Below are 18,221 nucleotides of genomic sequence, written 5' to 3' on the forward strand. Positions count from 1 at the left end.
AGAAGATATGAAGAGACTGCAATAGGGACAAAACACATCATGCTTATTTATAGAAATAATAACTCAGAAGGACTGAGACAAAGAGTGGTGATTAGCTATGGGAGATGTGACAAAAGGCCAGACAACTGAAGAGCTATGGTCATGATTATATTGAATTCAAGTATTTATCTTAAGCCTAAAGCTGGATTTCTGTTTTCAACCATCAAGAACATTTATAAATCATCTTTCTTGTCGATTGCACTGACAGTCAGCTCCTTGAGTCAATGATATTTACATGGTCATCAATCAGGCTGAGTGTATTTAATGTGACATTTTAGCTGTTACATATTGAGAAAAGAGGAAATTAATTTTTTGCACACATGTTCATCTCTTCACCTCATTGCCACAAATATAACTAAACCAGAATATAAAGATGATTTATAAGATATTCTTTTATTTCATCAGATTTTTAGAAAATATTTTTCTCAGTGTGTACAAAGTAACAATTTTGGCTAGAGTTTATCTTACTTTAATCATTTGAAAAAAGTGCCTCATCGGTATATATAATCAATAGCAATTACTAATATTTAACATTGTTATTTTCATATTTTACCTTCAGTACCTCTTCTTAACTTTTTTCTTAATATTTTTACCAGAGTGGAAGCAGATCAGGAGGCAACAATGGAAAACCGTACAACAGTGACAGTGTTTATCTTAGTAGGATTGACAGAGGACCCAAAATTGAAGATCGTGCTATTTATTTTCCTGCTTCTCACCTACTTGCTAAGCATCTCAGGCAACTTGATTATCATTACCCTCACTTTGCTGGATTCTCATCTGAAGACCCCTATGTATTTCTTTCTTCGAAATTTTTCCTTCTTAGAAATTTCTTATACAACAGTTTGTATCCCCAAATTGCTTGTGAGCATGGCAACTGGTGACAAAACCATTTCCTATAACTGTTGTGCAGCTCAGTTATTTTTTGCCTTCCTTCTTGGTGCATCTGAATTTTACCTCCTGGCCGTCATGTCTTATGATCGTTATGTTGCCATCTGCAAGCCCCTGCGTTATACAACCATCATGAGCAGCAAAATCTGTATCCAGCTGGTCCTTAGCTCTTGGATGGCTGGTTTCTTCATCATTTTTCCAGGACTCATCTTAGGCTTAAGCCTGGATTTCTGTGACTCCAATATCATTGATCATTTCTACTGTGACATTGCTCCTCTCTTGAAAATCTCCTGCACAGACACACGTTCGCTGGAAACGATGAGCTTCATCTTAGCTTTGGTGACTCTCTTGGTCACTCTGGTATTAGTGATTCTATCATACACATATATTGCGCTCACAATTTTAAAAATTCCTTCTTCCAACCAGAGAAAAAAGGCTTTTTCCACTTGTTCTTCTCACATGATTGTCATCTCTGTCTCATATGGTAGCTGTATCTTTATGTACATTAAACCCTCGGTCAAACAGAGGATATCCTTGATGAAAGGAGTTGCAATTCTCAACACCTCCGTTGCCCCACTTTTGAACCCCTTTATTTATACTCTAAGGAACCAGCAGGTGAAGCAAGCATTTAAGAACTTGGTACAAAAAGGCCTGTCTTTATCCAAGTAGAATCATAATGAGATCTATAAGTGAAATTAACTATTAAGGAATTTTGCAAGGGAAGTGCTTGGATTAGGTCCCAACTTTCCTATTGCACTATCTAGTAGATAATCCTCTTTGTCCTTTAACTTCTTTCTGAAGTGTCATGATGTTTACATTAGCTATTGTTTCTCAATAATGCCTTCCCTTTCAAAATCTCAAAACTTTATTTTTCTGTTCCATTATAAGGAATTTTTAAATTTGACCCTTTCTTCTCTTCTCCTTTCATTTAAGTGTTCCAAATATTTGAAAGGTTATTTTAATCAACTTTATGTATCAATTCATGAAGACTGTTAATTATATCCATATATGTGCAGTAAATTTTTCTCTTATAGTTGATTTTCTGTAAAATCTTAATAAATTCAAAACAATTAAATGATGTGGCTTCTTTGGGATTTTGTTTTTCCCTGGCTTTTCATGCCCTTATACACATTCCCTGTTGCTTTTAAATAAAGATATTTGAAAGTAGGAACTTGAGATTAAAATATCCATGTCATTCTTTGTCTTGAGACAAAAAAAATCACACCATCATAGTGTAATAAAAAAATCATAAGGTATATTATATTTATGCTATATTTTATTATGTATAAGTAAATAAACATTGAATCAAATGTGTGTACTAAATCTAGGTAACTTTGGTTAAAAATAAAATACAGCCTAGAGAGATCACATTTGATACTTTTCCCAGCTATTCATTATTCAACTTGGAACAAACTGTGTTCCTTAGACTCTACATCTATAACATAATAATAAGCAGCTATATTATTCTGAGATGTTTTTAAGACTAACTTGAAAGTGAAAAATAAATGAGTAATGTTAATTATGAATCTGTGTATGTTATTACATATATTTAAGGTATCCACGGGGCCGGCCTCTAGAAGTTTTTTTTTTTTTTAATTTTAATGAAGCACCAAGTTTGAGAGACATCAAGCTACCTAGTCTCCTGGTACCTCAATTTCCTTATTTGAAAACGGTGATAATAATGGTATATGTATCATTCTTTAAGTATCAGCTTTTATTATTACAAAACATATTATTTTATATTAAGAAGAAAATGGGAAAATAAAAATTAGTAGAATGTTATTGACACACATTTTTTATCTGAAAAATTGCTTCTCAAATAATGCATTGTGGCCCCCTTTTCATAGGAGCAATAACTCTAAAGATGATTCTTCTCAGAATACAGACTTGGATCTTTGAGAAAGAATAAGACCTTTATTCAAAAGTGTTCTGTGTAACCATTACCATCCCATCTTAAGAGCCACCTTCACAATGGGGCTGTTATCTTTTCCGAACAGATATCAGTTTATTTGCTTTGTAGGATAAAAATTAAAGAATACTTCACACAAATATAATATTATTTTAATTATTATATAATACACAAAATATTATTAATTTAATAATAAATTAATATTTACTTCTAGTCAAGGCAAAGTAAAAATGAAAATATTATTACTACATCATTATTTGGAAACATATATGCTTACATATATTCTAAGCAAATAAAATAAAGATGCACATACCTATACTCTTAGAAATACTATTTTGTAAACTTCGAAAAATATTTGCTGCTATTTACATAAGTATCTTGATATAATAATTTTACAAGAACATAACTAGGACTCATAGAAAACAAAATTTGTTCATTGTATAATGGTTTTACAAATAATAGTGAGAGATTCATTTCCTGTGTAATATTCTTTTCACAGCATCTTTCACATCTCTGTTTCTCAGACTATATATTAGAGGATTTAGCATTGGTATTACAAGTGTGTAGAGCACAGCTACAATCTTGCTTTGCTCTGGTGAGGAGATGGCCCCAGGCTGGGCATACATGAAGAACACAGTCCGTAGAATAAACTCACCACAGCTATATGGGAGCCACAGGTGGAGAAGGTCTGACTCCTGCCATGGGTGGAAGGGATCTTCAGGACAGTGGAGAGGATAGAAGCATAAGAAGCAAGAATGACATTTGTGGTGGTGATGATGATGAGAGCAGAGAGAATAAACAGTACGATCTCATTCACAAAGGTGTCAGCACATGAGATCTTGATCAGGGCTGGGACATCACAGAAAAAGTGGTCCAATCTATTTTCTCCACAGAAACGCAAACTGAAGGTGAACCTTGTTTGTATCATGGAGTCAATGCATCCACAGATATAGGATCCAGTTACCAAAAGAACACAGACTTTCTGGGACACGTGCACAGGATAAAGGAGAGGGGAGCAAATGGCCGAAAATCGATCAAATGCCATGACAGCCAGTGGAAAGCCTTCAGTTATGACAAACAGGGCAAAGAAGAAAAATTGAGTAGCACAGCCATTGTAAGAAATGTTCTTTTCATTAGCCAAGAAGTTGTCTAAACTTTTGGGAGCAATGACTGTGGAGTAGCAGAGATATAAATGCAAATTTCTAAGGAAGAAATAGATAGGGATTTGAAGTCTGGAGTCCATTGTAATGACAGTTGTCATGCTGATATTTCGCACCACAGTGACCACGTGGAGTAGCAAGAACACTAGAAATAAGAGGATCTGTATCTTTGGAGGGGTCCTGAACCCCAGCAGAATAAATTCAGTGACCTCTGAGTAGTTCCTAATAGGCCTTCTCTTCATAGCTGAACTACAGGTGGAACCGGAGAGGTGGTAAAAATGAAAGAAATGAATGATTAGAATACTTGTTTTAGTAAAAACCACTAGAAACCAGCATGGAAAAAAATTATTTCATATCATATTACCTAAAATTTTACAAAATACCAATGACCATAAAGAATGGTTAAACAGTCTTCCTAATGAAGAGTTCAATCTGCTTGGTCAGCCTTTTTAGATACTTATTTGCAAATAATGACGTTTGCTCTCTAAGCGTTTTGGAGAAATGGAGATTCTAGGAAAATGCCTAGAAACAAACAAAAGCTTTTTTATTAATTTTCTTTATTTATTATCTGTTTACTGACATTGAAAGTTGCCGACTTTAGTGGGAATAATTTCTCACAGACATTATAATTCATCTAAGATTTTATTTGGAGTAAAAATCAATTCAATTGATGGTCTTATTTTATTTTTAAATGATTATTTATTTTCTTTATCTACTATAGAAAAATAATATGCAAAGATTGTATCTGTCTTTCTTACATTTGGAGAAAGACTTCAGATCCTGACAAAAGTTTCATCCTTTTACATATTAACCTCATATCCTTATTTCTCATTATTTTGGTCCCTGTGGCAACATACACTCTTAGTGGCACAGTTCATCTGCTAAAATCCAAAGTGACACTTGCTTGTATTTCCTAAACACAATAAAATCAGACTTTTATTGTTTCCCTCTTTGTTTTCTTCCATCCTTCATTCTTTCCATCCTTCTGTCCTTCCTTTCTTCCTTCTTTTCTTCTTTCTCTTTCATTCTCTTTGGATTTTGCAGATTGAAATGCAAGTAGAGAATTCTAAAATCTTGAGTAGAGATTTTTCTGTCTTTTCAGAAACAGACAAATCTAATTGCAAATGCAAAGACCTGTCCATATGAACAATGTCCATATGATAGAAGGTGCATAGGACAATTTAAAGACAGCTACAAATGGGAAGAAAAAGAAATGTGTTTAAATAAGTTTGCATTGTATTTATTTAGGCTTTTACTATTATGACTATAAAATGTTCTTAAATAAAATGCAGAGTGGAGAGTTAGAGAAAGGAAGAAATTTTTATTCTAATTTTATTAATGGGAAAATTGAGACAAAAGCAGATATAAGAGACTTAGAGTCATGAGATTGAGCAGCATGGTGTTTTACTGTTCAATAATCTACCATAAAAGAAAAATGACAGACAATAAATTCAAAAATTCACTTAGGAAGGACATGTCTTTTAAAATTATAAAAATTTATATTTCTGTATATATAAATTTTTATACAAATTTGATAATTAAAATAAAATTATATGATATAAATTATAAAATGTCTCATAATATCTATTTAATTTTTGTTATTCTCATTGCTATTGTTTCAATAATTTTGAGATTATTTTAAGATAGATTGGGGCTATGAAAGTACATTCGAATCAATTTGGTTCAGTTACAATATCTACTTTCTGGAAAAGATTAAAAGTTTACAGAAATGTTGACTGATTTTTGAAGGCATAGGAATGATCAAAATAATCTCTGACAGGGCCCATTAACTGAAAAAATGCTACCTTGCTTTAAATGAGTTTCTAGTTTCAACAGAAAAATCGGAAGAAAAAAGAAAGATGTAACCAAAACTATATAAAAGAAGAGTGTTGAGAATAAACTAAGTATGAGAGAGAATCTCAAGGATAAATACTACTTCTTATCTTGATACACTCTCACTATATTTGAAAAAGAATACACCCATGAAGAAATAAAAGTATGAAAAGAAATGAACAACGTTTTTTAGCGTGAAGTTTTTCTGCAACATGGATTGCGTTTCCTCCATGCTTGTATCATGACTCAAATTGCTGAGAACAGGTACTAGCAAAAATTGTAGCTTATCTCCCTCTCTCTCTCTTTTTTTTAAAAATTTACTTTATTTTTTCATTGATTAAACCAAGAAAGAGACCTGGAATAAGTACTGAGAGAAACCTTCTCATGGAGAGGGACATCAGAGCGGTTGGAATTTCTTCTGCAAGCTATTAACCAGGACCAAGGGTTCTCTCACTAGTAATGTATTTTGTGTCATAATGCAAAAAGAAAAATGAGAAAAGTTATCAATTAGTAAACTCACAAGACCATTCGAAAGTTAGAAGGGCTATCTAGAGGACATGAGAACTAAACTTCTACTTTAAAACAATGTAATAGAAAAACATTTGGATGAGAAGTACTTGATTCCTATTTTATTTTCATGATTTAAACTGAGGGACATTTGTGATATTTCCTTTGAATAGATTGCAACCCTTAATTTTAGAAATTCATTTCTTGTCTCTGCTGTAAATACATCATGCTTGCACAAGAAGAAAATAAATATAGAGAATAATCTAAATAGTCAACGAAAGAGTAAAAAAAAAAAGGGAGGGGGTTTGAAGTAACATAGAGATTCGTAAAAGGAGGCAGTCATACTCCATCTATGATTTCAAGGCACAAGAAGAGGTGGTGTTAAAAGATGCCAGTGGTCTGGGAGTTTCTTCAAGAATGAGATCCATGGTAAGAACCGTGGTGCCTACCAGGTGCTGGAACCAAAAAGAGAAACATCACAAGAAGCATACTGAAAGAGAAAGAAATTCCCTCTCTTTTTACATCTTCTGTGCTGCCATTGTCTTGTGAAAGCACCATAGACAATAGGTCAATGAGTGAGGGAAACTGGATTTGGCCCACAGGCTATAGTTTGATGACCACTACTCTAGAATGTGCAAAGGTTCCTCAACTAACATTTTGGGAAAGAGAGTCTTACATGAAAATTTTCAAGGCTTTCCACAGTCATGTTCTGTGCATTTCAAAATGTTCCTAGAGACCCTAATTTATTCTGATAATATTTCCCTTTAGCTAGAAAAACTGTCTTTGGCATTTCGTAGAGTACAAATTTGGCATAATGCATTCTTTTAATTTTTCTTTATCTGAAAAGTTCCATCTCTTCTTCTTATTATTTTTTGATGTTGTCGTTGAGGAAGATTTTCCCTGAGCCAACATCTGTGCCAATCTTCCTCTATTTTGCACGTTAGTCACTGCCACAGCATGACTGATAAATGGTGTGGGTCTGGGCCTGGGATCCAAACCTACGAACCTGGACCACTGATGTGGAACATACTGAAACTAACCACTACACCACGGGGCTGATCCTGAAAAGTTCCTTATTTTGCCTTTATTCTAAAGTCCATTTTTCCCGGATATAACATTTTGGTTTGGTCTCCCCTCTTGTCTGTAGGCACTTCGAAGATATTCCATTGTCTTCTGGTTTGAATTGTTTCTGACAAAAATCTATGTTCTAACTTGTATTTGCTTATGTGTAGCGTCTCCTTTTCCCTCTGGCTATGTGGCTAATGTTTGCTTTTTGACTCATATTCAGAAATCTTATTCTGCTATTCCTTCATGTGCTTTTCTATATCTGTTTATCCTGCTTGGGATTTCGTGAATTTTCTTGCATGCGTGTTTATAGTTGGCGCCAACCCTGAAAAGATTTTGGCCCATTAGTTTCGAATATTTTTCTGGCCCCTCTCCTTCCATTTCCATTTCCAACATTTTCTCACTTCTCATTGAATGTTCATTTTTTTTCCTTTTAACTCTGTGCTTATCTTTGTTTCTATTGCTATGGATTCAAGCTTAAAATCTTTTCTTCTGGATTTGTTTCCTTTTTGTTGGAAATTGCAGTCTTTCACTGCTTATTGTACGGCATCCAAAAATAGTTGGTTCAAATATTTTCTCCAGAGTTTAGATTTTTGCTATGGAAGGGAAATCTTGTAGTAGTTATTCTTTCATGAGAAGATATGAAACTATCTTAACTTCATTATTTTTTAAAGGTTAAATGGTCTTTATATTTGTAGTATAAACACACGCTTCAGTGAGATTTTATAATTCTTTACATTTGGACTATTTTGTTTGTTAATATTTTGTTAAAGATTTTTGAAGTTAGAAAATTATCTTTATTTATTTAAGAAGATTAGCTCTGAACTAATATCTGCCACCAATCCTCCTCTTTTTACTGAGGAAGACTGGCCCTGAGCTCACATCCATGCCCATCTTCCTCTACTTTATATGTGGGACACCTACCACAGCATTCCTCGGTAAGCAATGCATAGGTCCACGCCTAGGATCTGGACCAGTGAATCTCGGGCCGCCTAAGCAAAGCATGCAAACTCAAGCCCTACGCAACTTGGCTGGCCCCTATAACTTTTTATTTTAATGTCTGTTTGAGATTCATGATGGATTCATAAAGGCAGTTAGGAAGTGTTTCCTTTATGACTGTTCCTGAAAGAGTTTATGGAAGAATGGTGTTATTCTTTTATTAAACATGTGAAAGTAAACACTGGTGATGCCATTTAGGCAAAGATCATTCTTTATAAGATTATTAATAAAAATTTAATGACTTTAATAGATATTTTAAAATTCACATTTCTTTTTTTATACATCTTGTTCCATTTTAAATATTTTTATTTAAAAATTACCAATATTTGGTAAAAATATTGTTTACTATGTTGTTTTTAGTATCAGGAGAATCTGTAGTGATCTCCCATTTTCATTGCTGATGCTTATGATTTAATGTTGCTGATTTATCCTTGTTGAGTTGGCTAGAGTTCTATACACCTTACTAACCTTTCAAAGAACCAAGGTGAATATTCTATATTATCCATATTTTTTTATTTAACTAATTTTTATCTAAATTGTTTACATTCTTTTATCTTTTTTGTTTTGACTTGCTGTTCTCTATTTCACGTTACTAAGATAGAAGATCAATCTAGATGTTGCTGTTTTCCTCCTTTATAATATTTACCTATAAAGCTTGGTATATCCCTCAAAGTACTTCTTTTTCTGCATCCCAGAAGCTTAGATTTATCATAATTTATTGTAATTCAATTTGCTTTCTTTTTTATCCATGGATTTTTAGGAAGGCAATTTTTAATGTCCATACCCATAGATTTTTGTAGTTATCTAATTGTCATTGATTTCCATATTGAGTTGACTTGATCAAAGAACATACATAGAATGATTTCAATCTTTGAATTTGTTGAGAGTTTCTTTATGTCCCATCTGTTGTGAATGCAAGAAAGTGTTTCTTACATATTTATAAGCAGTAGCATGTTGTTGTTACTGATGTTATTGTCAGAAGTTCAAACATGAGAAACAGAATATTGGAATCTGGTACATTTTATAGATTAGACACCCAAGCTCCACTCCATGTGCTTTCTACTTGGAGATGTTAGAAAGTTAAAATGTCTCCTACTACTAGGGTTCTTGACACAGACTGTATTCTACCAGTTAGATCCATACAAACAGAATTCAGAAGGGAATTATTTTTCTCTTCTTTTTCTATCATTTAGGAAGATTGTGGAAAGATGTGTGCTTTTTCTGCAGCACTGTTGAGTCCTAAACTTCCTAGAGAAGTTATTTGATGGCTGAGGAAGTAGTGACATCTTTCGGAGTCTATGTATTTGATCCCTGGATCAGAGTTACAGTGCTATGTTTTTAAATCATACCTCCAATGGTAGCCCTCTTTGTGAATTACTCTTATATTACTCTAAGCATCATTACAAAGCTGTCATCCAAAAGTTCCTCCAGCCTTTCCAAATTTGATCAGCCTCATATTACCTTAATTACTATTTTCCTGTTTAAAATATTTAAACTGCTTCCCCTTCCAACACTGACCAAACTTTTACTAATATTGTACTATAAGAAGGAGAAGCTCTGGCCTCATATCATTTTGCTATCTATACTCCAAAAAAAAATTCCAGAAAAATTCTATAAATAATTTTTCATTAAAAGAGGAATTTTTAAAAATAAGATTACAATTAGCTGTTGCAAATATTTGAGAAAAAATGACATCCCTATAATATTAGGCTCATCAAATATAGTATTATGTCTCTGGTTTAAATATAGTCTTTTAGTCACACAGTAGTTTTTAAAGAATTTTTAAATTTAGGTCCTGATTGCTCATAAATATTTTTACTAAGGATTTTTAAAGTAATTTTATGGAATGCCATCATTTCCTCCACTATATTTTCTAATTGTTTAGTATTTAAACATAGAAAAGCATAAAATTAGCAAAACATTATCTGACTGAGTTTGTGATTTAGAAGACATTTTTCATATCACAAAATATGTGTGCTTCAAGAAATACAGGTAAACTGATTTGGAATAAATTTTTGTCCTTTTAAAATCATAACAAATGTAATTTACTACATAATTAATTTAAAGTATTCATTTATCTAAAACTTCTCTCGTAGTGTACAAACTTTTCAATCTGTTTCTCCATGCCTATCAATATGTCTGCTGTGATAAATACTGCAAAGTTTTTCTTTGTCTATAAAGAAAATAAAGTGCAAAGAAACTTCCCAAGGATAAACACAACCAGAGAAGAAAATGTTCTTTGTATGTGGGCTATTATTAGACTATTTGCTTGTATCTGACACTACTGCAGTCCTTATGGACAAATGCAAGTCTTTGGATCTAAAAAAGCAGCTTGGCTCTTTATTTTTTCTCAAGTATTTTATTGATGAATAACTTATCTGAAAAGAACTGTATTCATTCACAGTGTACAATTCTGTGTATCTTGTCAGTTTTATACATCAGTGAAACCATCACCACATCAAGATACAGAATATTTCCATCACCTCCAAAAGATTTGTCCTGACCCTTTTTAGTCCATGCCTCCTTCCAACTCCATTCTCAGATAACCAGTTAGGTAATTTTTTTTTTTTGCGGATACGCACACACATACACACAGTATGTACTCTTTTCTGTCAGTCTTCTTACATTGAGTAAAATGATTTTGAGATGCATTCATTTTGTCATATGTATAAATAATTCATTATTCTTATTGCATAGTATCGAGTAGTATTCTGTTTACCATTGTACACACATACCAGACTTTGTTTCTGCAGTCTTAAATTGATGGAGAGTTGAGGTGCTTTCAGTTCTTAGCTATTCTGAATAAAGTCAGTATGAAAATTCACATATTTGTATTCGAGTCAGAGGCCACTCCATCTCTCCCCTCTCTCAGTCCACCACGATAGAAGGTCCAATTGTTCAGGCAACTATAGACAAGAATAGAGGGATTCCTCTTCACCCAGATTCCAGTCAAAGTCTACCATATCACCTTGAGAGTGGCAGGCTGCACACATTTCTTATCCTCTCCAGTTCCATGTCACAGAAGCTCTATTCAAAGGAACTGCAGCTAAAATGTCTAGAGATCTCTTCTTCTACTCGGCCCCACTCATAGGTAGACGTTTTACCCCAGGCATGATAGGATAAGAATAATGGGGCCCCAATTTCAGTTGCCCCAGTTCAGAGGTCAGAGGTTCTATGCAAAGAGAGACGAGCTTCAAAGGCCATAGGCTACTGACCTCACCTAGAAACCTGCTCATAAAGCAGGGGTGTCACTCTGAAAGACCTGGGCCACTGTTCCTGCTCCAGTTCCAGAAAAGTTGAACATAGGTTTTACCCAGAATGAAAGGCAGGCCATAGTAAGAGAAGGCTCCAAAGCTTTACCCAAGTGAATAGAATTTATTTGGAACAAAATATGGGAATGTTTAAGCATAAGTAAACTCTCAAACATAACAAGTATTTAGTGATAAGCAATTAAGAGGATGTTGGTAGCTCCATGAGAGCAAAAAGCTAACTGTCGATCAACTAGATTACTGGAGAGAACTGGGGAAGAAAATAGCTAACAAGGGCCATCCTGCAGCTGGAACAAACCTCAAAGACTGGTCTTAAAGACTATCCTTGTAAAGGGGACCAAATCTAATTGGATCGGGCTATACAGCAATATGTTTCCCAGATGTTTTCAAAACCACAGAACAAGAAGAAGTAGTGGAGGCTATCTGCTGGGTTGGAAACTTACAGAGGCACAAATGATCAGAGAAGACACAGCCAAAGGCAGCCCTGATTAAACCCCTGCCATCGAACAGTAACTATGCACAAGAGTAACTGTACACAAGCCTCAGGCTGTGCCTCAGAGAAGTGACACCAGTGGCTTCTCAGAGCAAACAGAATTCAATAATAGTCCAGCAAAGACACTAAAAATGAAAAAGCAAACAAGAAAAAATATATAGAAATAATTTTTAAAAGTTATTCTATTATTCAAAGGTACATTACCTGAAAGAATGTCATACAGTTGGAATCATACAGTATGTAGTCTTTTCGGATTGGTTTCTTTCACTTAATAATACTTATTTACAGTTCCTCCATTTCTATTCACAACTTGATAGCTCATTTCTTTTTAGTCGTGAATATTATTCCATTGTCTGGATGTACTACACTTTATTTATGCATTCAACTACTGAAGGAAATCTTGGTTACTTCAGGTTTTGATGAGTATGAATAAAGTTGCACTAAATATCAATATTCAGGCTTTAGTGTAGATATAAGTTTTCAACTCCTTTGTTTAAATATGAAGGAGCACAATTGCTGGATCATGTAGTAAAAGCACATTTAATATTATAGGAAACCAGCAAACTGTCTTCCAAAGTAGCTGCACCATTTTGCATTCATACCAGCAATGAATGAGAATTCCTGTTGCTCAGCATCTTTGCCCGCATTTGGTGCGGTCTTTTTTTAGATTAAGGCCTTTCTAATAGGTGTGTAGTAGCATCTTGTTTTTTCTTTGTGTTTTTGTAAAATTAAGACTTTAATTTTTTAGAGAAGTTTAAAGTTCATAACAAAATTGAGAGGAAGGTACAAAGATTTCCCTTATACCCCCTACCTCCATACTTACATGACTTCTCCCATTATCAACATCCACCACAAGACTGGTGTATTTGTTACAGTTGATATACCTACATTGAGAAAACATTGTCACCCAAAATCCACAGTTCACTTTAGGGTTCACTCTTCGTGTTGTATATTCTATGGGTGCAGAGAAATATACAATGACATGTATCCATAATGGTGGTGTCACATGGGTTAATTTCACTACCCTAAAACTTCTCTGTGCTCTGCCTATTCATCTCTTCCTCCACCCCACAACCCCTGGCAACTGCCAATTGTTTCCTCTCTCCATAGTTCTGTCTTTTCCAGTATGGCATGTAGTTGGAATGATACTATAGGTAGCCTTTTCACATTGGCTTCCTTCACTTAGTAACATGCATTTACAGTTCCTCCATGTCTTTTCACAGCTGATAGCTCAATTCTTTTTAATGCTGAGAAACACTATCGTCTGGATGTACCACAATTTATCCCTTCACTTACTGAAGGAAATCTTGGTTGACTTCAAATGTTGCCAATTAAGAATAAAGCTGCTATAAACATCTGTGTGCAGGTTTTTGTGTGGACATAAACTTTCAACCCGTTTGGGTAAATACCAAGATGGGTGACTGCTGGATCTTATGGAGAGAGTGTTTAATTCTGTAAGAAACCATCAAACTGTCTTCCAAGGTGGCTGTACTATTTTGCATTCTACCAGCAAGAAATGAACGGTCCTGTTGCTCCACATCCTCAGCAGAATTTGGAGTTGTCAGTGTTCTGAATTTCGGTCATTCCAATATGCGTGTATTCGTTTCTCATTGTTATTTTAATTTCGATTTCCCTGATGATATATGCCGTGGGTCATCTTTTGATGTGCTTATTTTTCATCTGCATATCATCTTCAATGAAGTGTCTAAGATCTTTAGCCCATCTTTTAACTAGGTTGTTTGTTGTCATATTGCCGAATTCTAAGAGGTTTTTGATTTTTTTTTTAATGTATCTGGGGTAACAGTCATTTATCAGATGTGTCTTTTGCAAATATTTTTCTCCCAATCTGTGGTTTGTCTTCTCATTCTCTTGCCATTGTCTTTTGCAAAGCAGAAGTTTTTACTTTAAATTAAGTCTGGTTTATCCATTATTTCTTTAATGGATTCTGCCTTCGGTGTCGTTTCTGAAAGATCATTGCCAAACCCAAAGTCATCTAGCTTTTCTCCTATGTTATCTTTTAGGAGGTTTAGAGTTTCACAGTGTACATTTAGGTCCACGATCCATTTTGAGTCCAGTTTTGTGAGTGTAATGTCTGTCTAGCACAGGGAGATCCACATGAGGAAGGACTGAAACCTGTTAGCTCTTGCTGCCTCTGCACTCAGGTTTCCTGGTATCCTACGGAAGCCAGGGCACTGTGTCAAGGAGCTCAATATACACACCTGGATCTGGAGTTGAAGAAGCTGAAAAAAGATCCAGGCAAAAATGGAATAATTACAAGCCTGGCAGCTCCCTCAGACCAACAAAATAACCAGCAGATAAGCAACAACATGTGTGAGTTACAAAATGACTTCCACTTCACTCCACCCTCCAAATATCCCAAATATCCTCCCCTGTGGTTCACCCTTACAGGAAACACAGATGGAAGGGAAATCCTAGAAAAATAGTTCAGCCTAGCCAAGTTGAAACATTACAAAGTGTCCAAAAATGTATTGCCAGAGTGCCTAAGGAAACTTTTGGAGTTTATTATCCTGAATTTTGCAGTGATTTCACAGGTGGATACCTATGGAAATCTCCTCAAATTATAAACTTTTTTGGTTGGGCTTTATTGTGCACGAATTTTAACTCGACAAAACTGTAAAACAAAGAAAGAAAGAAACAATAAAAAAAAAAAAAACAGTAAACCTGCAACCCAGCCTGAACTCAACTCGTGCTCTAGTTGAATGAAGGACTGAATTATTATTCCCTCTTATTATTCCTTTGGATGTCCTAGGATTCCCTGACCTTGATCTTTAGTAGACTTTAACTTTTTTTTCTCTCTGCTCCAGATTGTCAGCTATTTTAGTTCAAACGAGTGAACTAATGAATCAAAGATCTGTGGATCTAAATAACTAACAAAGTAACAAACATTTACTTGTTAACATCAATTATGTTTTAGGCATTGAGGTGTTTTTTGATATAATTATAACTAGGTGTATAGAAACTGACAAGTTGTACATTTTCAATCATCTTTCTCCTTCATGGTTTCCCGGGTACCCTTTCAGGATCTCTGCTACTTAGTAGATTCGCCATCATTAGACAGATGAATAAAGAATCAAGAGTAGAAATGTGGCACTAATTAACTATGTGCTTTAATAGAAGCTGGTTAACATCTTTAGGACTCAGTTTTCTTCATCTGTATCTTGAAAGTATTGGAGTAGAAATATCTATAGTCTCTTTAAATTTTAAAATTAACTATGCTAGAAATCTGTGTCATTCATTTTGAAAAATTCATATGGACAAGAAACGTTCAGAAAATGTCAGCTTTTACTTGTGATGGAAAGCCCGCCCAAGGATATCAAATTATAAACTCTTAAAGTTTAGTATGAAGTTTAGAAAGGATATAACTTAAGGCTACAATATCATTAACACCGTGGACAATCTTAATGTAGCTTTACTTCATATTCTTGTAAATGAGAGCCAGAACAGTCACTAGGCACGACACTAAATCATATGTAATTTACTATAAGGACCTATTTCTAATTAGCTTAAATTCGAATCATCCCTTTACCTCTTTCCTGGATTCATTCAAAGAGTTTAATCTGTGTACAAATCATCCTGAAGCACTTTCCCATCAATAATGAAACAAAGACATATCCATTTTCTCTTCTTCAGAGCTTCTTCCCTTAAAAACCGAATATGCCCATGTTCTCATTAAGTGATCGTTGTGGAAAGACTAAGTTTAAGTATGAATATTATAATTTGAAAAGAACCAACTTTGCATCAATTCACTAATATATTACTTAAGCTGTTATTAACAAACTAAAGTAAATTTCTTTGGGATTTGTATTTAATTATTCAGTTACAAGTGTAGACATTGAAGACCATATGGCAATGGATAAGATAAGAAAATTTCAGTTGTAAAAAAAGCAAATTATTAGAAGTCATTTTTCCAATTATGAATTTCTCTCCAATCTTTTCTTTAGAAGTAAAGTACAAATGAAGAAAAAAGTATGAAACTCTTAGAGGACACACATACACATACCTACACACACCCCTCTAAATTTTTATGAACAATAAAGTGATGAGAAAATCAGCTTACTTAAATAAGTAGTTTTACTGTCTCCATGCTCAGATAGGATATTAATGATGTCATATAGAAAATATTTTTAAATTATAATAATGCACATCTACGGACATCCAAACATTTATTATTTATTGTAATAATGAACCTCAGATAGTTTCACTTTCTTGAAAAAATTATCTTCCTGACCATATCTTTGAAGGCTATTTTGACTTGCTTGTTCCTTAGGGTGTTCAACAGAGGGGCAACTGAAGTATTTAAAACAGCCACTTCCTTATTAAAAGTTGCTGCATCCTTAACAGAGGGATTTACAAACATAAAGATACAGCTTCCGTAAGAAAGTGAGACCACGATCATGTGAGAGAAACATGTAGAAAAGCCTTTTTTTCTTTGTTGAACAGAGGGGATTCTCAGAATCGTCTTGATGACGTACGTGTAGGAAAGAATTACCAGCATCAACGTGAAGATGAGGGGAACCGCAGAGGCGACAAAGGCAATCACTTCTATGAAATGTGTGTCTGAACAAGATAATTTTAGTAAGATAGTATAGTCACAGCAATAATGGTTGATGATGTCGGATGAACAGAAAGGCAGCTGCAGAGTCATTGTATGTGGCACAATGACAACTAAAAAACCAGAAAACCAAGAACACAGGACAAGTTGAATGCAGAGTCTTCTGCTCATTATAATTGTGTAATGTAGGGGTTTGCAAATGGCAACATAGCGATCATAGGACATGGCAGCTAAAAGGTAAAATTCAGTTGCTCCCAGAAGGATGGCAAAAAAGTACTGAGTGAAACAACCAGCAAAAGAGATAGTCTTGTCTCCAGTCCCTATGTTGACCAGCATTTTGGGAACAAAGACAGAGGTAAAAGATATTTCCAGAATGGAAAAATTCCGGAGGAAGAAATACATAGGAGTCTGGAGGTGATAATCCAGCAGGGTCAGAATGATGATGGTCAAGTTCCCCATGACACTGAAGACATAAGTGAGCAGCAGAAACAGGAAAAGCACAGCTCGAAGCTCGGTGTCATTTGTCAAACCAAGAAGAATGAACTCTTTCACTGAGGTTTGGTTTCCCATCATTAACTTCAGACAAATTAAGGCAGAAAATAATAATGATAAATGTTGGAATAAAACAAAAGCCTCCAGACTTTTATTGAAATATAAAATGAAGGTCAGAAATAATTAAAAGTAAAATTCAAAACGCTGACTCTTCCTCTACCCCTTATTTTTAAAATGACCTATCTTTTAATAAAAAATTAACACATGTTCCTAATTTATTTCAGAAATAACAAAGATCCTGCTTCTTAGGGACATTTTCAATCATTTCTTCTAAATAGTATCAATATTTCTCACCATTTTCCCACTTGTTTATATTTTTGTTCTCATTCCTTCTACACTGATTTTCCTCTCTGTTATTGTATGCTATCACATGTGCATAGACAAAACTAAAGCAAATTTAGAGAGTATGTTTTATTTGAGATTTTTTAAATTAGCCTTTTAACTTTCAGTTTATTAGTCAACAAAATCAATATAATGCATGGTATGAACTATAGGAACAACACTGAGCTTGCTTGTTTTCTTCTCGTTGCTTTGTATTTTTTGCTTATTTCAACTTTCTCATTTTGAATAATAATTCTGTGCGCCTACTGAAGCTCAAAGCCTGTATAGATTTTTCTTTTAATTCTTAATAGTGTTTGGAATTCATATCGCTTACAGTTCCTTGTTCATGTCAGGGCTCAGTAAATGCCATCACCATTTAATATAGATATATGGATTAGTCCTTGGTGAAATAGTAAATCAGAATAATCTCACTGTGCTTTCTTGGTGCACGCAGAATCTATCAACACAGTATAGTGCCTTAAAAAGTCAGTTCAAGCTCAATTCTCTGTACAATTTTATCTAACCATTCCAATCAACAATTGTTTCTCCTCTTCTTTATAAAATTTTACCATAACATAACACTGAGTCGTAAGGTCAAGTTATTTTCCAGTTA

The 18,221-nt window shown here is 34.2% G+C and overlaps 3 protein-coding genes across 3 annotated transcripts; 1 reads left to right on the plus strand and 2 right to left on the minus strand.

Moving 5' to 3' along the window:
- Positions 1-660: 660 nt before the first annotated feature.
- LOC124229010 (olfactory receptor 6C74-like) lies at positions 661-1,596 on the plus strand. The gene has a single exon (XM_046644135.1). It carries the CDS (start codon positions 661-663, stop codon positions 1,594-1,596), a length of 936 nt encoding a protein of 311 aa, XP_046500091.1.
- Positions 1,597-3,306: 1,710 nt separating this feature from the next.
- Positions 3,307-4,238, minus strand: LOC124252203 (olfactory receptor 12-like). Its single transcript, XM_046685477.1, is given in 2 exon segments — positions 3,307-3,473; positions 3,476-4,238. Coding segments are annotated over 2 exon segments (930 nt in total).
- Positions 4,239-16,381: 12,143 nt separating this feature from the next.
- LOC124234948 (olfactory receptor 2AP1-like) lies at positions 16,382-17,308 on the minus strand. The gene has a single exon (XM_046652633.1). The coding sequence runs from the start codon at positions 17,306-17,308 to the stop codon at positions 16,382-16,384; it is 927 nt and encodes a 308-aa protein (XP_046508589.1).
- Positions 17,309-18,221: the final 913 nt, after the last annotated feature.

This window comes from Equus quagga, chromosome 1 (genome assembly GCF_021613505.1).
Source record: "Equus quagga isolate Etosha38 chromosome 1, UCLA_HA_Equagga_1.0, whole genome shotgun sequence".
In the NCBI taxonomy this organism is placed as follows: domain Eukaryota; kingdom Metazoa; phylum Chordata; class Mammalia; order Perissodactyla; family Equidae; genus Equus; species Equus quagga.